General features: G+C 34.4%; 1 protein-coding gene across 3 annotated transcripts in view; it reads right to left on the bottom strand.

Moving 5' to 3' along the window:
* Positions 1 to 1,449: 1,449 nt before the first annotated feature.
* Positions 1,450 to 18,058, bottom strand: part of SKIC3 (SKI3 subunit of superkiller complex) — a 93,672-nt gene continuing 77,063 nt past the window's right edge. For all 3 annotated transcript variants that reach the window (XM_010340357.3, XM_074383424.1, XM_074383417.1), the window contains 5 exons: positions 16,884 to 17,042; positions 12,663 to 12,815; positions 7,174 to 7,304; positions 5,301 to 5,424; positions 1,450 to 2,241 (listed from right to left, as the gene is read on the bottom strand). In XM_010340357.3, the coding sequence (XP_010338659.3) occupies positions 2,167 to 2,241; positions 5,301 to 5,424; positions 7,174 to 7,304; positions 12,663 to 12,815; positions 16,884 to 17,042 (642 nt within the window). In that variant the 3' untranslated portion in view covers positions 1,450 to 2,166. The remainder of the gene's footprint in view (positions 2,242 to 5,300; positions 5,425 to 7,173; positions 7,305 to 12,662; positions 12,816 to 16,883; positions 17,043 to 18,058) is intronic.

The raw sequence follows: 18,058 nt of genomic DNA, 5'->3' as shown, positions 1-18,058 counted from the left end.
CCAGCACTTTGGGAGGCCAGGGTGGATCACCTGAAGTCGGGAGTTCAAGACCAGCCTGATCAACACAGAAAACCCCCGTCTCTACTAAAAATACAAAGTATTAGTTGGGTGTGGGGCGCATGCTTGTAGTCCCAGCTACTCAGGAGGCTGAGGCAGAAGAATTGCTTGAAGCCGGGAGGCAGAGGTTGCAGTGAGCCGAGATCGCACCACTGCACTCCAGCCTGGACAAGAGCAAAATTTCATCTCAAAAAACAAAAACAAAAACCTCATTTATTAATTCCCAAAAGAAATTCTGGCCAGTGTATTAGAGTTTCTAGAATCTGATAACACTGATTCATGTCAAATTCATTTGCATAAGGCATGCTGCTTAACATCATTGACCTTTATTAATTAGTATTAAATGACAATGTTAAGAACACTTAGTCTAGTTCTGGCACAAAGTAAGCTCTATAAAAATTATGTGAGTAGAAATGATCTGAGGCTCACAGTAACTGGGTGGCAATTTAAGGAGAAGGCAATGAAAGTTCAGATAGAATGTGTGCATATAAATGCAAAAAAGACACTATCAACTCAGGCGTTTTTCCAACCCTCCAGTCTAGAAAACCTGGGTTTGAGGTCCCTGGAAAGCAGAATTTGGCAAAGGAGTCAAAAGGTTACCCCTTGATTATGGTCCTGAAATGAAGGGTAATCTTGTGAAGCAAGTGGCACTCCAGAAAACAGATGGATGGCAAGAATGGAATACAAAGCATTTAGGTAGATGAAGCCAACCCATTCTGGAAGAAAAAGCCGATGTGTTTTCCTGAGGAAACAGGGGCATGGGAACGAGGGCTATGAAGGCAGCCTTTTGAAGGGCATCTGTGGCTAAGTCTGTGGACCAGGTTGTTAAAATCACAATCAGTTTGACAGTTATGAAGATAAGAAAGAAATGAGCAGAGAATGGCACATGTTGAAACTTGCTGAAGAAATAAGGGGAAGAATCATCATTGGAGTAATATAGTAGTTTGCAAATCTGAATGAACATTAGGATTTCTTAGGCATACCTTTAAAATGCAGAGTCCTCGGCCTGTCCCCATCCTTAAAGATTCTGAATGCATAGGTATAAATGATTATAATGTTCAGCTAGATTTGGGAAACACCGGATTAAAGTTCACTTCAATTATTAACCTCTGAAGTACAACTTAACTACAGAATATTATCAATTTATATTATTTTAAAAAGTAACATTCTGAAGCTGCTGGTTTAGCAAAGCCACATACATAAATCATGTAACCACATATCTTCTGTATAATAAATAATATATTTATGTGTCTGAAAATACTTTTAAAACCACAAATCCAAAGTGATATAGTTTCTTCAAATATGTAGAACTTAAAAAAATAGATTAACTGTGCTTTCAAGTTTTAAAATTTGAAATTTAGAAATTATGTCTGATATTGATACTACAAAAAATAAGACACTGTATTTTGGTTTTATTTCAGAAAGTTCAAGTTTTTCCATCATAATTGAAGGAAATGCATGATCAATTAAATATTGTCAGCATTATTTTCCATTAATGTTTTTAATTGCATTCACACACCTGAGTGTTCAGAATTATATAAACATATCCATTAGAGTCTAGACTTATCAACATTTATATTATGTTTCTTCAACAGAATCTGAGATGAATCACTAGATAAATAAGTTACAAAATTAGATTTTACGATGAGTTGGTTTGCTGAACTCTAGAATTCATAGCAGAAATTAAATCTTTGAATTTGATTTTCAATAAAAGAAAATTGTGCACTGTGCTAATCTACTTTTGCATATTACTTAGAAAATGGCTATTAAGGCTTTATTGTAAGGGATTACAGTAAGAGATGTTCTACTGTGCACCATGCAAGATGCAGAAAATAATGGTTTAAAAATGATGTTTAGGCAATCAAGAGAACAATGGTTTTCCTTTCGTTCCGGTCTTTCCAAATTATTTTTCTTTTTTTCAGATTAAAATCAGGTTTACAGTTAATGAAAAATTGCATCCCTAACTTAAAAACTTCAACTTCTTTAGATTCCTTTAGAAAAGGAATAAACATAGTTTAAAAAAAAAATGTTGCTTCAGAAAAAAGTCTTGATTCATTGCTTCATTCTTAGAGCTTTTTCTTTGCTTTCTTACTATAAAATAATCCATTGCTATTGTGAGGACAATCTCTGATTCAGTTCCAATGCTCTTGCATCTCCATGGGTTTTGGCATTGTTTACCAGCACCTGTGGGAAATCATATACAGGAACATTAGTATTTTGTTTATTAACAATATCTGTATTTTGATTCATTGAAGCTGAGTAATCCAAGGGCGACAGTCTTGAAAAAGCAACATCAAACTACACTAGAAAAAGTGTGCAATCTTTAGTCACTTTTTCAGATATTAATTGTTCGAACAAAGCTAACATCAGAGAGATGAACAATTTATTCAAAGCAGTATAGCCGCCAACATTCTGATTGGTATCATTTTTTTTTTTTTTTTTTTTTTTGAGACAGAGTCTTGCTCTGTCATCCAGGCTGGAGGGCAGTCATACAATCTCAGCTCACTGCAACCTCTACTTCCTGGGTTCAAGCGATTCTCCCACCTCAGGCTTCCAAATAGCTGGGATTACAGGTGCTCACCACCACACCTGGGTAATTTTTGTATTTTTAGTAGAGATGGGGCCAGGCAGGTCTCAAACTTCTGACCTCAAGTAATCTGCTGGCCTTGGTCTCCCAAAGTGCTGGGATAACAGGCATGAGCCACTGTGCCCAGCCTGATTCCTATCATTATAAAATCAAAGCTTTTGTTTGGTGGCTTTGTTTATAATACTGTCACCTCTAAACCCTTATCCAAAAAGACCACTTTATGCATAGAACTGTTCAAATGAAATTGCTCCCTTTTGAAACCACAGCTCAGGATCTAGGCTCCAGGTTCTAGGCTTTATCAGAACATTTCCATGATTTCACCAATTTCACAAACTAGAAGATTCAATTTCAGCTGATCATTCATACTAAAATATTTTTTGGTCGTTCACTGTCAAGCACTGTGAAGGGTCTGAGATTTTGCTCTAGTTGCAAGCTAATATGTTAGCTTGTCACAGTTCCGTAGGTACTGCCAGAAGACACAGGACTCTTAGGTTACAAAGCAAAGTCATCATTACTCAACGTATTGTAAGCAGCATGAGCGTCAACATATCTGCCTCTGTTCTTGTCCTCTCAGCTTGTGACGTGGATGGACTGATACAGTTTCTCACATATGTAGTCGGTTGCATTACAAGAAGGGAACCCCAAACCTAGATGCTTAATCTTTTATAATGGACAGGAATATCTACCCTTTGTCCTGGAGGGAGATACTATCTCTTTCTTCCAAGGATGTTCACTATACAAATATCTTTGAAAAGACAGACTAGAACAAAGAGTAATCAGGCTTCCTACTCACTGGATTTCTAGGAATGCAAGAGATCCATGGTGAACTGTCTCTCAGTATTCATACATGTCTGCCTTTTTGGTTTGCAATATGTTGATTACAATACCTTTCTCCAAGCACTGTTTTCTTTACTATTTCTTTAATGTTTTATGTTTCACCAAAAGGCAAACAGTATTTCAAAACACTGAAGGTACTGAAAAAGCTTTTCACTGATTTTCATCGTGTTTTTAAAACTGTTGGCTAAAGTCATGACAATTTTAACCCAATACATTTGTGTATTCTCTACATTACTCAAAATAATTTTGGATACATATATGTTTATACATTTAGATGCCAGAGCCATCCCGTAAGAATTAGAGTAGAAACTGTCACATGTATTTTATAGTAAAGGCAAGAAGAAGGCAAATAATTTAAAAAAAAAAAAATATGAACATTCCAGTAGGAGTCTGTTACCTCCAACTCCATCCTATCTACCTCCACAGCAATGGCCACAAAAATACAACTAGCACCTAGCAGACCAAGGATGCTGTTAGATATCCAACATTGCACAGGACAGTACCCACCCTCGACTCACACCCAAGAAAAAACTGTGCATTCCACCATTTCAGTAGATTGAGATCTCTGAAGATGAGAAACTGGGTTAAAAAGACTGTAAGAAGTGTATCATATTCTGAGTTCAGGAAATGAGAAATATAGGCAGGCAAAAACAGTATAATTGTTGTGATAGTAAAACAAGACCAGTGATAATTAATGCAAATATATTTTCTCCTTCGGTTTGCCACTTGGCCACTTTTACTTGCTTCTTGCTTAAATAAACTTAAAAACTTCAACTTCTTTAGATTCATTTATTTAAAAAAGAAAAGGAATGAATAGCTATAGTTTTAAACAAATGTTGCTTTGGGAAAAAGTCTTGATTCGTTGCTTCATTCTTACGACTTTTTCTTTACTGTAAAATAATCCAGTGTTTACCAAAAACTGGGTAAAATATTTTATCCATCCATTTCTAAAGAAATAGCAAAGGTATATAAATAATATGAAAGGGAGTGTAGTCAAGTCATTCCTTTCTGGCCAAAAAAGGGAATGAAAACACTGACTTTTGATACTGGTTTAGGTTGGGTTTAGACGGTCATGTCTCTAGGTTAGGGCTTTAGATCAGCAGTTTGCAACTTTTTATAAACCTCAGTTCATTTAATGGATAACTTTTAAACTTGTGATGTTCTCACTGGTTCAAAGATAAAGTCCTGCAATTAGACAAGCTCCCTAAAATTCTACCCTTCTCTTTCACTTAAAAAAGCTCATAGAAATGCAGTAATGGAGTGATATATAAAAATATCCGTGAATCTGTTATATTTTACTACTGAAAATAAAAAAGGAAATCTATTTGTCACCTAGGGTTAGCATCCAATTACTTATAACATGCTTCGCAACTGATCATGACCCCAAGGTTGTTGGTACTCAAAAGTTTCAGATTTTGGAGCATTTCAGTCTTTAGGGATGCTCAACCCTGTATAGCTTCCCCATATAAAGGCATTTGTACATATACAGGTTAAATTGACACTAAACTATTTTTAAACACAGGTTTTAACAATTCTGTTATTCATGCCAAGGGGCCCCAGCTTTTAATATTCTGACATTGAAAGGAGAATGTCATAACTAACCATTGGTAAGATACAAACTATATATTTAACCTTCAAACAATGTGCATATTTCTCTACTTTCAACAGATGCAACAGTAGACCTTGTAGTCCTTTGTTAGCCAAACAATTACACATTCAGTTTTAAAAAATTCAATCATAAAAGTGAAGTAATTTTGAATAATAACTCTAAAACCCTTAGGTCAAAGACAAAGCACTTTAAATAAAATCAATGCCTTACATCAATAAGCTCATAGTCATCTTTGGCATATAAGTGTCTCAGTAGGTACCAACGTGCAGTTGATACAATAGATTTGGGATAGCCAGGCTGATATACCACTCTCTCCAAAAGACGCCGTGTCTCTCTGGAAGAAAAGACACATTTAGTCCAAAGCATGCAAATTACCATATTTCCCATACTAATCTCACACATACATTATCTTTCTCATATTTTTGCAGATGTGATACCTGATTATGATTTTTTAATTCAGATAATAACAGTTAATATCTATTAACTGTTTATCGTGCACTAGGTACTATGCTAAATGTTTATACATATAGTTATATTTAATGTTCACAACCTTATTAGATAGGTAGTTATTCTCATACGGCAGAGAAGTAAATCAAGGCTCATTCCAAAGAGAACAGGGAGACAGTCCCTATTCAATGAGCTCCTTTGAGTGCCCTACTTTTAATCTTTTTGAAAAATAGGCAGAAACTAAATAAGTCACCAAATAATACAAAGATGATAAAGAGTGGAACAAGAAATAGTCAACATTTACACTATAGGCTATGTATATCATATCAGGCTTTTAGTGTACGTTTTCAAGGATGTGTATGATAATGTGAACCCACATAATAGCAGGCTGATTTACAGCTGTGTTCTAATTTTTTCTTTCCTAATTCACTAACATCTATGACTCCAAAACTTCTATACTGCTAAAAATAACATAAACCATAGTATATTCAGAACTGCCAAATAGAAGGATCTTCTAAGCAGCAATTAGTTTGAAGCAGGAACTAAATAACTTGCTTTGAAGATGTTTTTGCAGAGGGATCACATAGTGAGCACAGTGTTATTTTTCTTAGACTACATCTTTATTTGGGCTAGATTTTTAAAGGTGATACAGATTATGGGAGGTGTTAACAAAGATTATTGGAGTGGGAGGTGAAGGGGGTTTGTACTCTCTAAGTTACCAACACTGAGCATGAGCAGAAGTAATTCATTAGGAAGTTTATATTATAGCCTAAAACATTTCTTAGTAAAATTCATCACACACAAAAATGGCCCAAAATAAATAAATATTAATAAATAGTGCTGGAATTGCTAATCAGCCATAGGGTCTTAACCTTCCACCATCCCTATTTTGTGATGTGTCTTTCGCTATTTATATGTATTAACCTCCTTTTCTACCATACCTATTCTATTCTATTGTGTGTTCCTCAATCACTGCTTTACTTACAAATGCTTTGTATTATATGTAATAGATATTAGAACTAAATATTTTCAAAATCTTAAAGTATTCTTGCCTGTATTTTTTACCCATGTGATCTTTAAGTACTTTTCTTCGAATTTAAGTATACTTCAAATATAAATGTTGTGACAGATTTTTAAATATTTTGATCAGAGCAGCTTTTGGACTTTCTAGACAGGAAACCACATCATTTATAAACAACATGTCTCTGTCTTTTCAATATTTATTACTTTTTTCATAGCTTATTACATTACCAAGAACGTTTGGCAATGCAGCCTTGAACTGGAGTCTTTTGGTTTTATCTGATTCTAGAATCCACATCACACTGTTGGCACCTCATAACACAGTGAAGAACAAAAACTCCAAGGCCTTCTTCACTGGAAATGCTACCATGGCAAACCCCTCATATCCTATAAATACATATCAAATTGCCTTTTTAAACAAACACAAAACTTTTTTTTCTCCCTTATGGGATTTCTGGAACCAGTCCTTCCAAAATAGATAAAAATATATAAATATCCCCTAACATTTGTTAAATTAGTCTGTTATAAAACTTTAAAGTTTATAACCTTTCCTTCTTTCCTAGAAGGGTTTAAAGTGAAGAAGCATTTACAAGAAAAAGACGAAGATTCTTCATACCTTGCCCCCATTTTGCGGTTGAATTGTAACAAAGCTTGTAAAAGAACAGCCAGCGGACAAAAGCAAAGTTTCAAGGCCTCAGTTGTAGCTTCTTGAACCAAAGATGGCCAGTGATCATTGGAAATGTTAGCCTATAAAAATATAAGACAAATACTAACTCAAAGATTTGGCATATTTACTTTAAAAGCATGCAATCCAATTCTAATTATTGAGTACCTATTTGTGCAAGTCACCATATAAATAATAGAAGGAGTATAATTACTACAAAATGATTTAAGATCTGATCCCTGCCCTTAAGGAGCTAAAAATGGGGCAGACTTGGATAAAGGAAGTTTTCAAACAGGAGATATCATTTAAAAAACACAAACATATTTGTTCAAAGAAAATGCACTGTTATACTAATAAGGTGAATAATCTCTATCAATCTTGGTCTACCAAATACGCAAAACTAAATTTAACATAATTGTTTCTTTAACTGGTAGTGATAAATAGAAAGTTCTACATTTCAAAAATTATCTAAGGAGAGAGGAAAGGCTGAAATAAAGTATTGTAATACATTCCCAATATAAAAAAGTACAAAACAGATAGAGATAAAGATTTAAATCAAAATAATCAATACTAAAAACCTTTAAAATTTTTTACTTTATGGCAAAGATGTTAATGTATCACTATCCTGGGTTACAAGCTTTATTCTCCTATCAGGTACTGACTCAGAAGTAACAAAGGTAAGTATTTCTGAAGAAACAGTAACAAACTAAAGTGATGAACACTTTAGTGAATTACATACAGAGAAAAAAATGCATTAAAAAGTTTCATTTAAAAAAAATCTCCAATTTTGACCAAGAATTCATAACAAGTATCCAGAATACATATTTTAATAAAGTCAATATAATGAGTCTATATATATGGTCTATTTCAAACACTAAATTATATAACAAAAATTAGAGCAATTATCTCTGAGTGCAGTATTGTGAAAATAGAGAACAGAGGTTATAATGCATCTTCTATAAATAGTGAGACCTTGGGTACATCTGACAAAGAAAGTAAGGCAAGGCACATTCTAATACAATTATTCTTAACATATTTTTAAAACCAGTAACATAAAACTATCACTGCTTTTAATAATGTACTCTCTAAATTCTATGAAATCATATAAAACACTCTGTAAAGTTAGCCCAAGGATGATTTTATAAGCAAAAAGTTACTATATATAAACGGCATACTGAAAAAAGTGATCAGAATGCATTTCTATTTTCTTCTCCCACTATCTCTTTAACATTTATCTGAGAGATACTTTTTCTGTCTCCCTGGATGTAAATTACATTAGGCCCTGTGAGTCTTAGGTACATTTTTCTTACATTCATTCACAAATACAGTCTCAATTAGAATGTCCTTTTTTTATCAACACTTTAGTCTTCACTGAAAAGTAGTATTTGCACATACTTCCCTGCCCCCTTCCCCTCCCCCCCCCCCCCCCCCCGGCCTCCCAATTCCCTCAGCTCCCAGGCTAGGTTATGGCTATAGGCAGTTGCAGGTGGCTGGTTCCTCTTCCCCAGTACTCCCACCTCCCATGGCTAATTGTAGCTTCAGGCCTCTATTAAAATACTAGAAGTTTGCATTTAACTGGTGCCATTGTAAGGTGGTGCCAAGCTCTCCAGGGCTGACACATATTTAAAGCTCTTTTTCCCAACCTGGCTTTAGCAGAGACTCCCAACTTCATGGGTACTCTCACATCTGCAGCCCCAGCAACATAGCTATGGGGCTCAGTGCAAAATAAAGCGGAGGGCCCTTTGTGTACAAATTATCAAGAATTTCAAGATAGCAACTACAGAGCATAAAATCAAGTATGGCACCCTGTGTAACTTCAGAGGCTGCATGCCCCTGAAGCCAGCCCTGCTCATCTGCAGTTCCACTAATCTAGCAAATGTATTCTATGCTTCTCGCTCTCTCTAGCAATGTGGAAACTTCCAGATTCTTCTAGATTCCCATTTGTCAATTTTTGTTTTCTTAAAATTGCTTTTGGAAACTTAGTCAAAAATTCTTTGCCAAGGCCGGTGTCAAAAAAGGTATTTTTAGGTTTTCTTTTAGAATTTTAATAGTTTGAGGTCTTGCATTTAAATCTTTAATCCATTTTGAGTTAGTCTGTATATATGCTGAAAGGTAAGGGTCTAATTTCATTCTTCTCCTTATGACTAGCCAGTTGGCCCAGTACAATTTACTGAATAGGGAAGTCCTTTCTCCATTGCTTACTTTTGTCAGCCTTGTCAAAGGTCAGATGGTTATAGGTGTACAGCTTTATTTCTGAGTTTTCTATTCTATTCCATTGGTCAATGTGTTTTTGTACTAGTACCAAGGAATTCCCTCAGCATTTGCTTGCTCTTCACTTATTTAGTTTAATTTGGTGTGATACGAAATTCTTGGTCAGAATTTCTTTTCATTAAGGATGCTTTGGAACAAGAAAAAAAAAAGAAAAGAAAAAAAGGATGCTGAAAATAGGCACCAAACTCTTCTGCTTCTGGCTTGTAACATTTCTGCGGAGAGGTCTGCTGCTAGCCTGACTGGATTCCTCTGTATGTGATCTGACCCTTCTCTCTAGCTGCCTTTAAGACTTCTTTTGCAATACCTTGGTAAATCTGATGACTATGTGCCGGGGGATGATCATCTTGTATAATGCATAGCTCGGGTTTTCTGTATTTCTTAGATTTGTATGTCAACCTCTCTAGCAAGTTTAGGAAAATTTTTGTGGACTAATATACATTTCCAAGTTGCTTATCCTCTCTCAGGGATGCCAATGAGCCAATTAAGCCTCTTTTGTTTATAAATGACCCAATCTCAGGTATTTCTTTATAGCAATGCAACAGACTAATACAGTTGGTGTTCCTTTAACTGTGGTATAAGTTGAGTGTAGTCAGTTGGTTTCATTTCTGGATGGTCCCAAAGAGCCAGGGCTCTGTACAGGATCTCTACATGTAGGTGAATTCTTCCACTTGGTTTCACAGGTGCATATATTAGCAAGATAATTTTTGGTGTTGCAGTTTGGGCTACAATCCAGTAGAAAGTGCATAAGAGTAATAGTAGGTACCTAGGCTAATACTTAGCTACACGGCTCTTTTGTACTTCTTCACATTCACAGGCATGCTCTTCAGTGGTGATGGCGGTGACAGGGTAGAAATGACCCCCTCACTGGGTCTCCTCTGGGGCCTAGGGGAAGCCCCCTCTGATCATTCACACCATGCCCACATTACTTTTGTTAGCTGATTTGCATTGCAGGATCCTCTCGTGCAGAAGCTATGACAGGGAGATATGCCAAAACCTTTCTGGACTGGCCTTGTAAGGGAGGCATGCCCCATTCTTCCCCTTGCCCAGGAACCCATGCATCTCACCCCTCTCGGTTCTTGAGGATAGGAGCTCCTCCCCATCTCACGTGCCAGCCATGGATCTCAGCTCCATACTCCTGAGCTGCATGCTGCAGCCCTGGGAACACTGAAATATCCCATGGCTCAGGGTTGAGTTCAGGTGATACTGGAGGATCCTGTATGCTACTGTAATCTATCTTGATCTGATATCTCACTTTGGAATCTGATATCTAGTATGTTAGCCAACCTGTCAGTTTTACATACAGATCACATATTATCATATATACAGTAGTCTTCTATAAAAGCCTTATTTTAATATATTTATCTTCCCCATATTGCCAGCTGTTTGCCATAGAAATATGGTATCCCCTTTATAATTCTTGGATGTCAAATGCTTTTTTTCAAGAACAAATTGGATTGATAGTGCTTTAAGGTTTACAAAGGCACTTGTAAACATTATGTCATTATTCAAACAATGCCACAAGAAGGCAAAGTAGGTATTCTGATCTCCACTACTACAGAAAAAGAAAGAGCTTTAATCAGTTTAACTGGCTGAAGGTTTCACAAGTAGTAAATGGTAGAACCAGAACATAGGCTCTCAGAGAAAACACTTTTGTGGTGTTGTACTGGTACAGGTGGGGCAGGAGGGGGGCAGGTATACATGGGTATTACTAAACTGTAAGCTAATTCTTCATCTGTCAAATAAGGTTATTGTGACTATTAAATAAGTAAATAAGTGTAAAGCACTTATCCTAGCACAGACTAAGTGCTACAGTTTGCTATTATTACAACTATTACTAATTTGTTCTATTCATGGTCAGATTTAATTTCCTAGCATTAATAAAAATCAGCAAATAATATTGAAAAGTAACAAATAATAAGTTAGGGTAAAAGAGTGTCTACTTCTCCAGTTCACAAATTGAAAAGCATGTAATAGGTACTACGGGTGGCTTCTATAGCTCATCAGTTATCAAGGTCATAAAGATCTTCGTTATACATAAATATGGGGCAAACAAAACAAAACAGTGTATTACAATTAGCTGGACACATTATTATTTACCCATTCATTCACCACCATTATAGAGAACCTCCTATGCCCAAAGGTAGACTGACAGAGCAAGAAAGCAAGGACGAACAGAACTAGCCCAACATAAAGCTCTTAAATGCACTCTGCAGGAATGGCACCAAAGCCAAAAAAAAAAAAAAAAAGTCCTAATTCTTTACATTTCATTGTCAAAATGCATAAAGTGAATAACATTCTCATAGGTTACTATGGTAAAAACATAAGGTACTTTAGGGCTCTCTAGGATAATTTCTTCCAACCCTAGAAAACCAAAAGAATGACAGTTTAACTTTTAATTACAAAATAATAAGCATATGATCAAAAATCCAAACACTATCAAAAGATATAAAATAAAAAATTCTCTTCTACCATCCTTTAAAACCCCTAGTCCCCTTCTCCAAGTAACTGCCATTATGTGTCTTATATATCTTTCCATATAATTATATCTTTGTGCTTTTAAGCATATGCACATACAAACACACATAGTATATTTAGAGATATACATCCTTAAAAATTCATACCACATATATGAACACTCCATTAGAATTATATCACATATCCTGTTCTGCAGTTTGCCCTCACTCCCACTTAAACATTTATCTTGACAAATTTTCTCTATCAGCATGTAAGACTTTCAGATTGATATATATAAATTGGTATCAGAAAATAGGTTGTCAAGTCATAATTTATTAGAAATCCCTGTTAGAGAATGTTGAATTGAAATGAGAATGACCAAAATGTTTACCATTAACATTTGTTGCAGTTGAGTAGCTAAATTTCATTCTAATACAATTTGTTTCACAAAGAAACAAAAATGTATATCTTACTATAATTCAACTTTTAAAACTGTAATCTTTTTTCCCCAAACATCGACAATGTTCTGCTGTAGTCTATAGATTTATGTTACTCTATGTCCATCAAGAACCCAAAATACAAAGTGTATCAAGAAGCCACACTAGAAGACAATGAAACAGCAGGAACTCAATAGAATATTACTATGTAAAAAGCCTTTATGTCAAAGAAAGATAAAAAATCAATTTTTCATGATCGTAATTGTAACATGATCTTACCATACAGACTTTTAATGCAAGCAGTGCTAGTCTCAACAGACTTGAGAGCTTCCCACTCCAACTGCCCTGTTGGGATGCCACTTGTAGACTCTTTCTGTAACACATCTCTGCAGCACTCATCATTCCTTGGGACTGATACACATGTGCCAGCCACTAAGAAACAAAAAGGGGAGAAGGAGGCAAAGGACTTTAGTTTACTATGCAGTCTGCTATCCCCACTTCCAACAAATACAATAAACTTTGATGGACCAAAATTTTTTATTTAGTTATTGATAAGTTCTGTGCCCAAAAAACAATTACAGATCAAAAAAGGTTGTCATATCGCCAATTCTTTTAGCAACAGTTGACTATTAGCAAATCAACTCCAGTAATATGTAAAAATAATAATATAAAATGATCAAGTAGGGCTTATTCTAAGAATGCAAAGTTGGCTTAATATTTGATAATCAATATAATCCACCATATTAATAGAACAAAGAAAAAGATTATCTTCATAGATGCCATAAAAAAAGACAATAAAATTCAAGACATTATTTTTTAAGAAAAACCTCTCTTAGCATATTTGGAGTAGGATCTTCTTAATCTCATAAAGATATTGACAAAAACCTACAGCAAACACCATACTTAGTAACAAAATAGTCAATGCTTTCCACCTGAGGTAAAAATAAAGCAAGAATGTTTACTTATCACCACTCTTAACTTTGTATGAAAGGTTCCAGACAGTACAATTAAGCAAAACAAACAAATCAACAAAAAACCTTAATATGTAAAAATTGGGAAGAAAAAGGTAAAAGTTGCATAACTCTCTAGGTACAAAATTCAAAACCATTTCAAAGAATAAGTGAATTTAGCAGGGTGCTGACAAGTCAAGATATAAAAATCAACCGAATTTTTAAATGTTTGGAGATAATTTAAACACACATACACACAGAGAATGGAACAACAACAAAAATACCAAATACCTAGAAATAAATTTAACACTAAAGTATAAAAGACTTCTAGGTTGAAAACTGCAAAACACTGCTGTGAAAAATTTAAAACTAATTAAATAGAAGAATATGCTACATTTGTGGACGGAAAATATTCAGTACAGTATTTCTTGGTCAATTGTCCCCAATTTAAACTGCAGATTCCAAACAATCTCAATTGAGATCCCAGCAGAACTTTTTTGGGTAAGAATTAACAATTTACAGTGGCTTATTTAACTGTGGTTTCAGTTATCTGTGGTACAATACAATAAAATACTCCGAGAGAAAGAGGGAGACCACATTCATATAACTTTTATTATAGTACATTGTTAGAACTGTTTTATTATTGTTGTTAATCTCTTACTGTGTCTACCTAATTTATAAATTAAACTATCATAGGTATGTACGTATGTATAGGAAAAAACGTGTGTGTGTGTGTGTGTGTGTGTGTGTGTGTGTGTGTGTGTGTATGGTTCATTACTATTTGCAGTTTCAGGCATCTACTAGGGGTGTTGGGACATCTTCCCTGCAGATAAGGTGGGACTACTGTATTTGGAAATGCAAAAGACCTAAGACAAACTTGAAGGAAAACAAAAAGTTGGAGGTTTTAATATTAACCACATATCAAGACTAACTATAAAGCTATACTCAAGAATAAAAAACAAACAAAAGAATAAACAAATAGACCAATGGAAAATAGTAAGGAGGCCTGAACAACCCATACATACACAGCTGATTTATGATAAAGGCATCACCGTAATTCCATGGGACCAAATGGTCTTTTCAAAAATTGGTACTATGTTAATTATGGGTAAAAATAAATCTTAACTTCTGCAATATTCACAAAGATTAACCCAGGATAAATTACAGACTTAAACATCAATAGTAAAACAATAAAATTTCTAAAATAAAACATTTAAAAAAATCTTTATGAACGTAGAGTATGCAAAAAGTCCTTAAATCGAATATCCCAATAAAGCATTAACGATAATCAGACTTCATTAGCATTAAAAACTATTCATCAAAAAATAACATTAATAAAGGCAGCCATAGATCTAAGAAAATATCTGTAAAATAAATATCCAAAAATGTGCTTGGATTCAGGTAATACAATAAATTCCAATAATTCACTAAGTAAAAAATGAATAGCCCATTAAGAATTATGCAAAGCACTTTACACAGAGGATATCCAAAGGCTCAATAAGCACATAAAAAGTTGTTTGACGTCATTAGATATCAGGTAAACACAAGTTAAAACTACCACAAGATATTACTACCTACATAGTCACCACAAAGGGGGAAAAACATAACAATCTAGTAATATCAGCACTTGGAATGCTCATGCACTGCTGGTGGAAGTGTAAACTGGTATAACCATTTTAGATAGCTCTATTAAAGTAACCATACATACATGCTATGTCCCACCAAAAAGCATGTCCAAGGATGGTCACAGCAGCATTATTCATACTAGTCAAAACTTGGAAATGCCCAAATGTCCATCAATAGTAAAATGAATAAATATTATAGTATGTTCATAAAATGAAATGAAACAACTATGGCTACATGAAACCACCAAATGAATCTCACAGACATCCTGTTGAGTGAAAGCAACCAGATACAAAAGAGTAAACCAGTGATATGAAGTTCAAAAACAGGAAAAACTAAATAGAAGTCAGAATAGAGGTTTTCCTTATTTGGGGGTTGGAGGAGTGGAACAAGGAGATAACCGACAGAGGCCTGGAGGAGGGAGTTGGGTTGCTAGAACTGTTCTGTATCTTGATATGGGAGGTGTTAAACAGGCATATTTAATGAGTAGTACTTTTAAGATTTTTAAACTTTATTCCTTGTGAATTATATAACACACACACGCACGCACGCGCGCACACACACACACACACACACACACAATCTCTTAAGACTTTACTCACTGATATGATTTGGCTGTGTCCCAGCCAAATCTCATCTTGAACTCCCATGTGTTATAGGAGGGACCCAGTAGAAGGTAACTGAATCATGGGGGTAGGTCTTTCCCAAGCTGTTTTTGTGACAGCAAATAAGTCTCACAAGATCTGATGCTTTTAAAAATGGGGGTTTCCCTGGACAAACTCTCTTCTCTTGGCTGCCATGTGAGACATGACTTCCACCTTCCAACATAATTATGAAGCCTCCCAAGCCACATAGAACAGTAAGTCCATTAAAACTCTTTTTTCTGTAAATTGCCCAGACCCAGGTATGTCTCTATCAGCAGTGTGAAAATGGACTAATACACTTAAGATACAATTTACCTTCAATTTTTCCCTTTTAGTTTGACAATGTATTTCTCCCTTTCATAGGGAATATGAAATCATCAACGTGAATTGTATCCAAGGATAACTAGATATTCTAACGTCAAATAGACGTTGACCTTAAATCCTAAATCCCATATGGAAAACTTACTCTAAGAAAGGGGAAAAAAGAATGACAGTAAAAGGGAGGCATAGTTTTCATAATCCAGTAATTTTATGCCAGATAATTTTAAAAAAATTATCTGAAGCAGGGATATCAAGAAGCCGATATAATAAAAGATCAGAATATAAAACTAATTATAATAAGACAAACTTCTGTATCAAAAAGCCCCTTTGATACTTTCTCTGGGGCACATGTTTATTTATAATGTTTATAAATAAAATGTTATATTTATATTTAAATATAACAAATTAAATATATAATAAATATAACAAATTATAAAAAATAATTACATGCTTCCTTGTATTTTAATATCAGTAAGAACAAAGCTCACAGTGATCATTGTGCATTTGTTACTGTGGATAACCAGAGCCAACTGAAAGAGATGATCTGTTAATTCAAGCATTAATCCTGAAAACAATTATTTCTAAAAGCACTAAATACAGGTTATCTGTAAAGTAGTTAGGGAGAAACTATACACATCCCCTCTAAAGGCAGAGTTAAATGCCATTATGGTACCCTTATTATAAAATGCCCATAACATATCAACCCATATAAAAGACAGTCTTTTCATCACTGTTTTAAAGTGAGAAAATTTATAAAGCTTTAAATCATCATTGTAGTAGATCCTAAATTAGTATTACACTTTCGTAGTTCCTCTAACCCTAATGCCTTTTACATGCTGAAACTGAGAGAGAACATAGTAAGAGTAACAGCAAACCAAATAAAGATGGAGCATAGCCCTGACATTAACTAATAGTATGAAGTGTTTTAATTGAGGAATCAAATAAGAAAGGAGAAAACTTACCTGCCAAGCTGGAAAAGAGGTTGAGTTGGACATGACTGTTTTTTGCAGTTCTTCAAGTACAGCATCTGGGAGTGGCTTTTGTGACTCCAGGAGTGGTTTACACTGAACTTGTCTCAAAAGTAAGATAACGGCTGGCTGATCAGGGTTACTTTTTAAATACTAGAAATTAAATTCCAAATAGGAATATATCAAACAGGTTCTTAAATGTTAAAAGTAAAAGGCATATTCTCCAAATTCGGAAAATAAAATTCTGAATGTTTATACCTTTTCTTATTATAGAATAAACAACAGCAAAAACTAAATAAACAAAAACAATGAACAACTCGTAAATATCAAACTTTACATTTAAATAGCCTTTAAAATCAGTAATGCTATTGTTATTGTAATGTACAATGTATTTCCCTTTGACTTAGTTTACTCTTAAGTGATATCCTGAAAAATTTAGGTTCTGAATGTAAGTAGATAGCTGAAGTAAGAAAATATAAAATTAAGTGGGAAGGCTATCACTATTCTATACTGGAATAAACTATACTGTGTAAGAAGGAAAGAGGCATGAATTTTTTCTTTCTTAACTTATTAACAAAGATATATGTCTTTCTTCGAGACACAGTGTTTTCAAGTACTGCAAGTAAGAAAAATGACCTATTTTCCCATTTCCTTAAGCTACTACTTATTCCTTAAAATACTTACCTACATACATACATAAATGTATTATATATACTTATATCCTGTGTGTGCGTATATATGTATATATGAAGAATTTCTGTATACAAGTCCTCCCACTATTGTTTCAAATATTTGTTTCTTTATTGCTTGTCTCTCAATAGCCTACTTTTCTACTTTTTACTCATTAGATCACAGTCTTCAATGTATTTCTAAAATTTATTTTATTGCTTTCTTCTAATTAAGAGATTGGAACAACAAACCGACAAGGAAAGGTTCATAAGGCATCACTTATTCTATCGGAGATCACAGAGCAACGGACAATTTATGCTTTGTAAACACTTCCTGTATTTACTAAGCACAAATTGTCCTGTCAGTTTATGCTTAGTAAACATTTACGGTGTTTACTAAGCATAAATTGTCCTGAACTTACCTCAGATGGAATTCCTTAAATAAAAGAAAAAATGTATTACTCTGCTTTTCATAAAATTTGAGGACCAAAGAAATCTTCA

The sequence above is a fragment of the Saimiri boliviensis genome, chromosome 1 (genome assembly GCF_048565385.1).
Source record: "Saimiri boliviensis isolate mSaiBol1 chromosome 1, mSaiBol1.pri, whole genome shotgun sequence".
Classification (NCBI taxonomy): Eukaryota; Metazoa; Chordata; class Mammalia; order Primates; family Cebidae; genus Saimiri; species Saimiri boliviensis.
The sequence above is the reverse complement of the archived record's forward strand: the minus strand, read 5'-3'. Positions and strand labels throughout refer to the sequence as shown.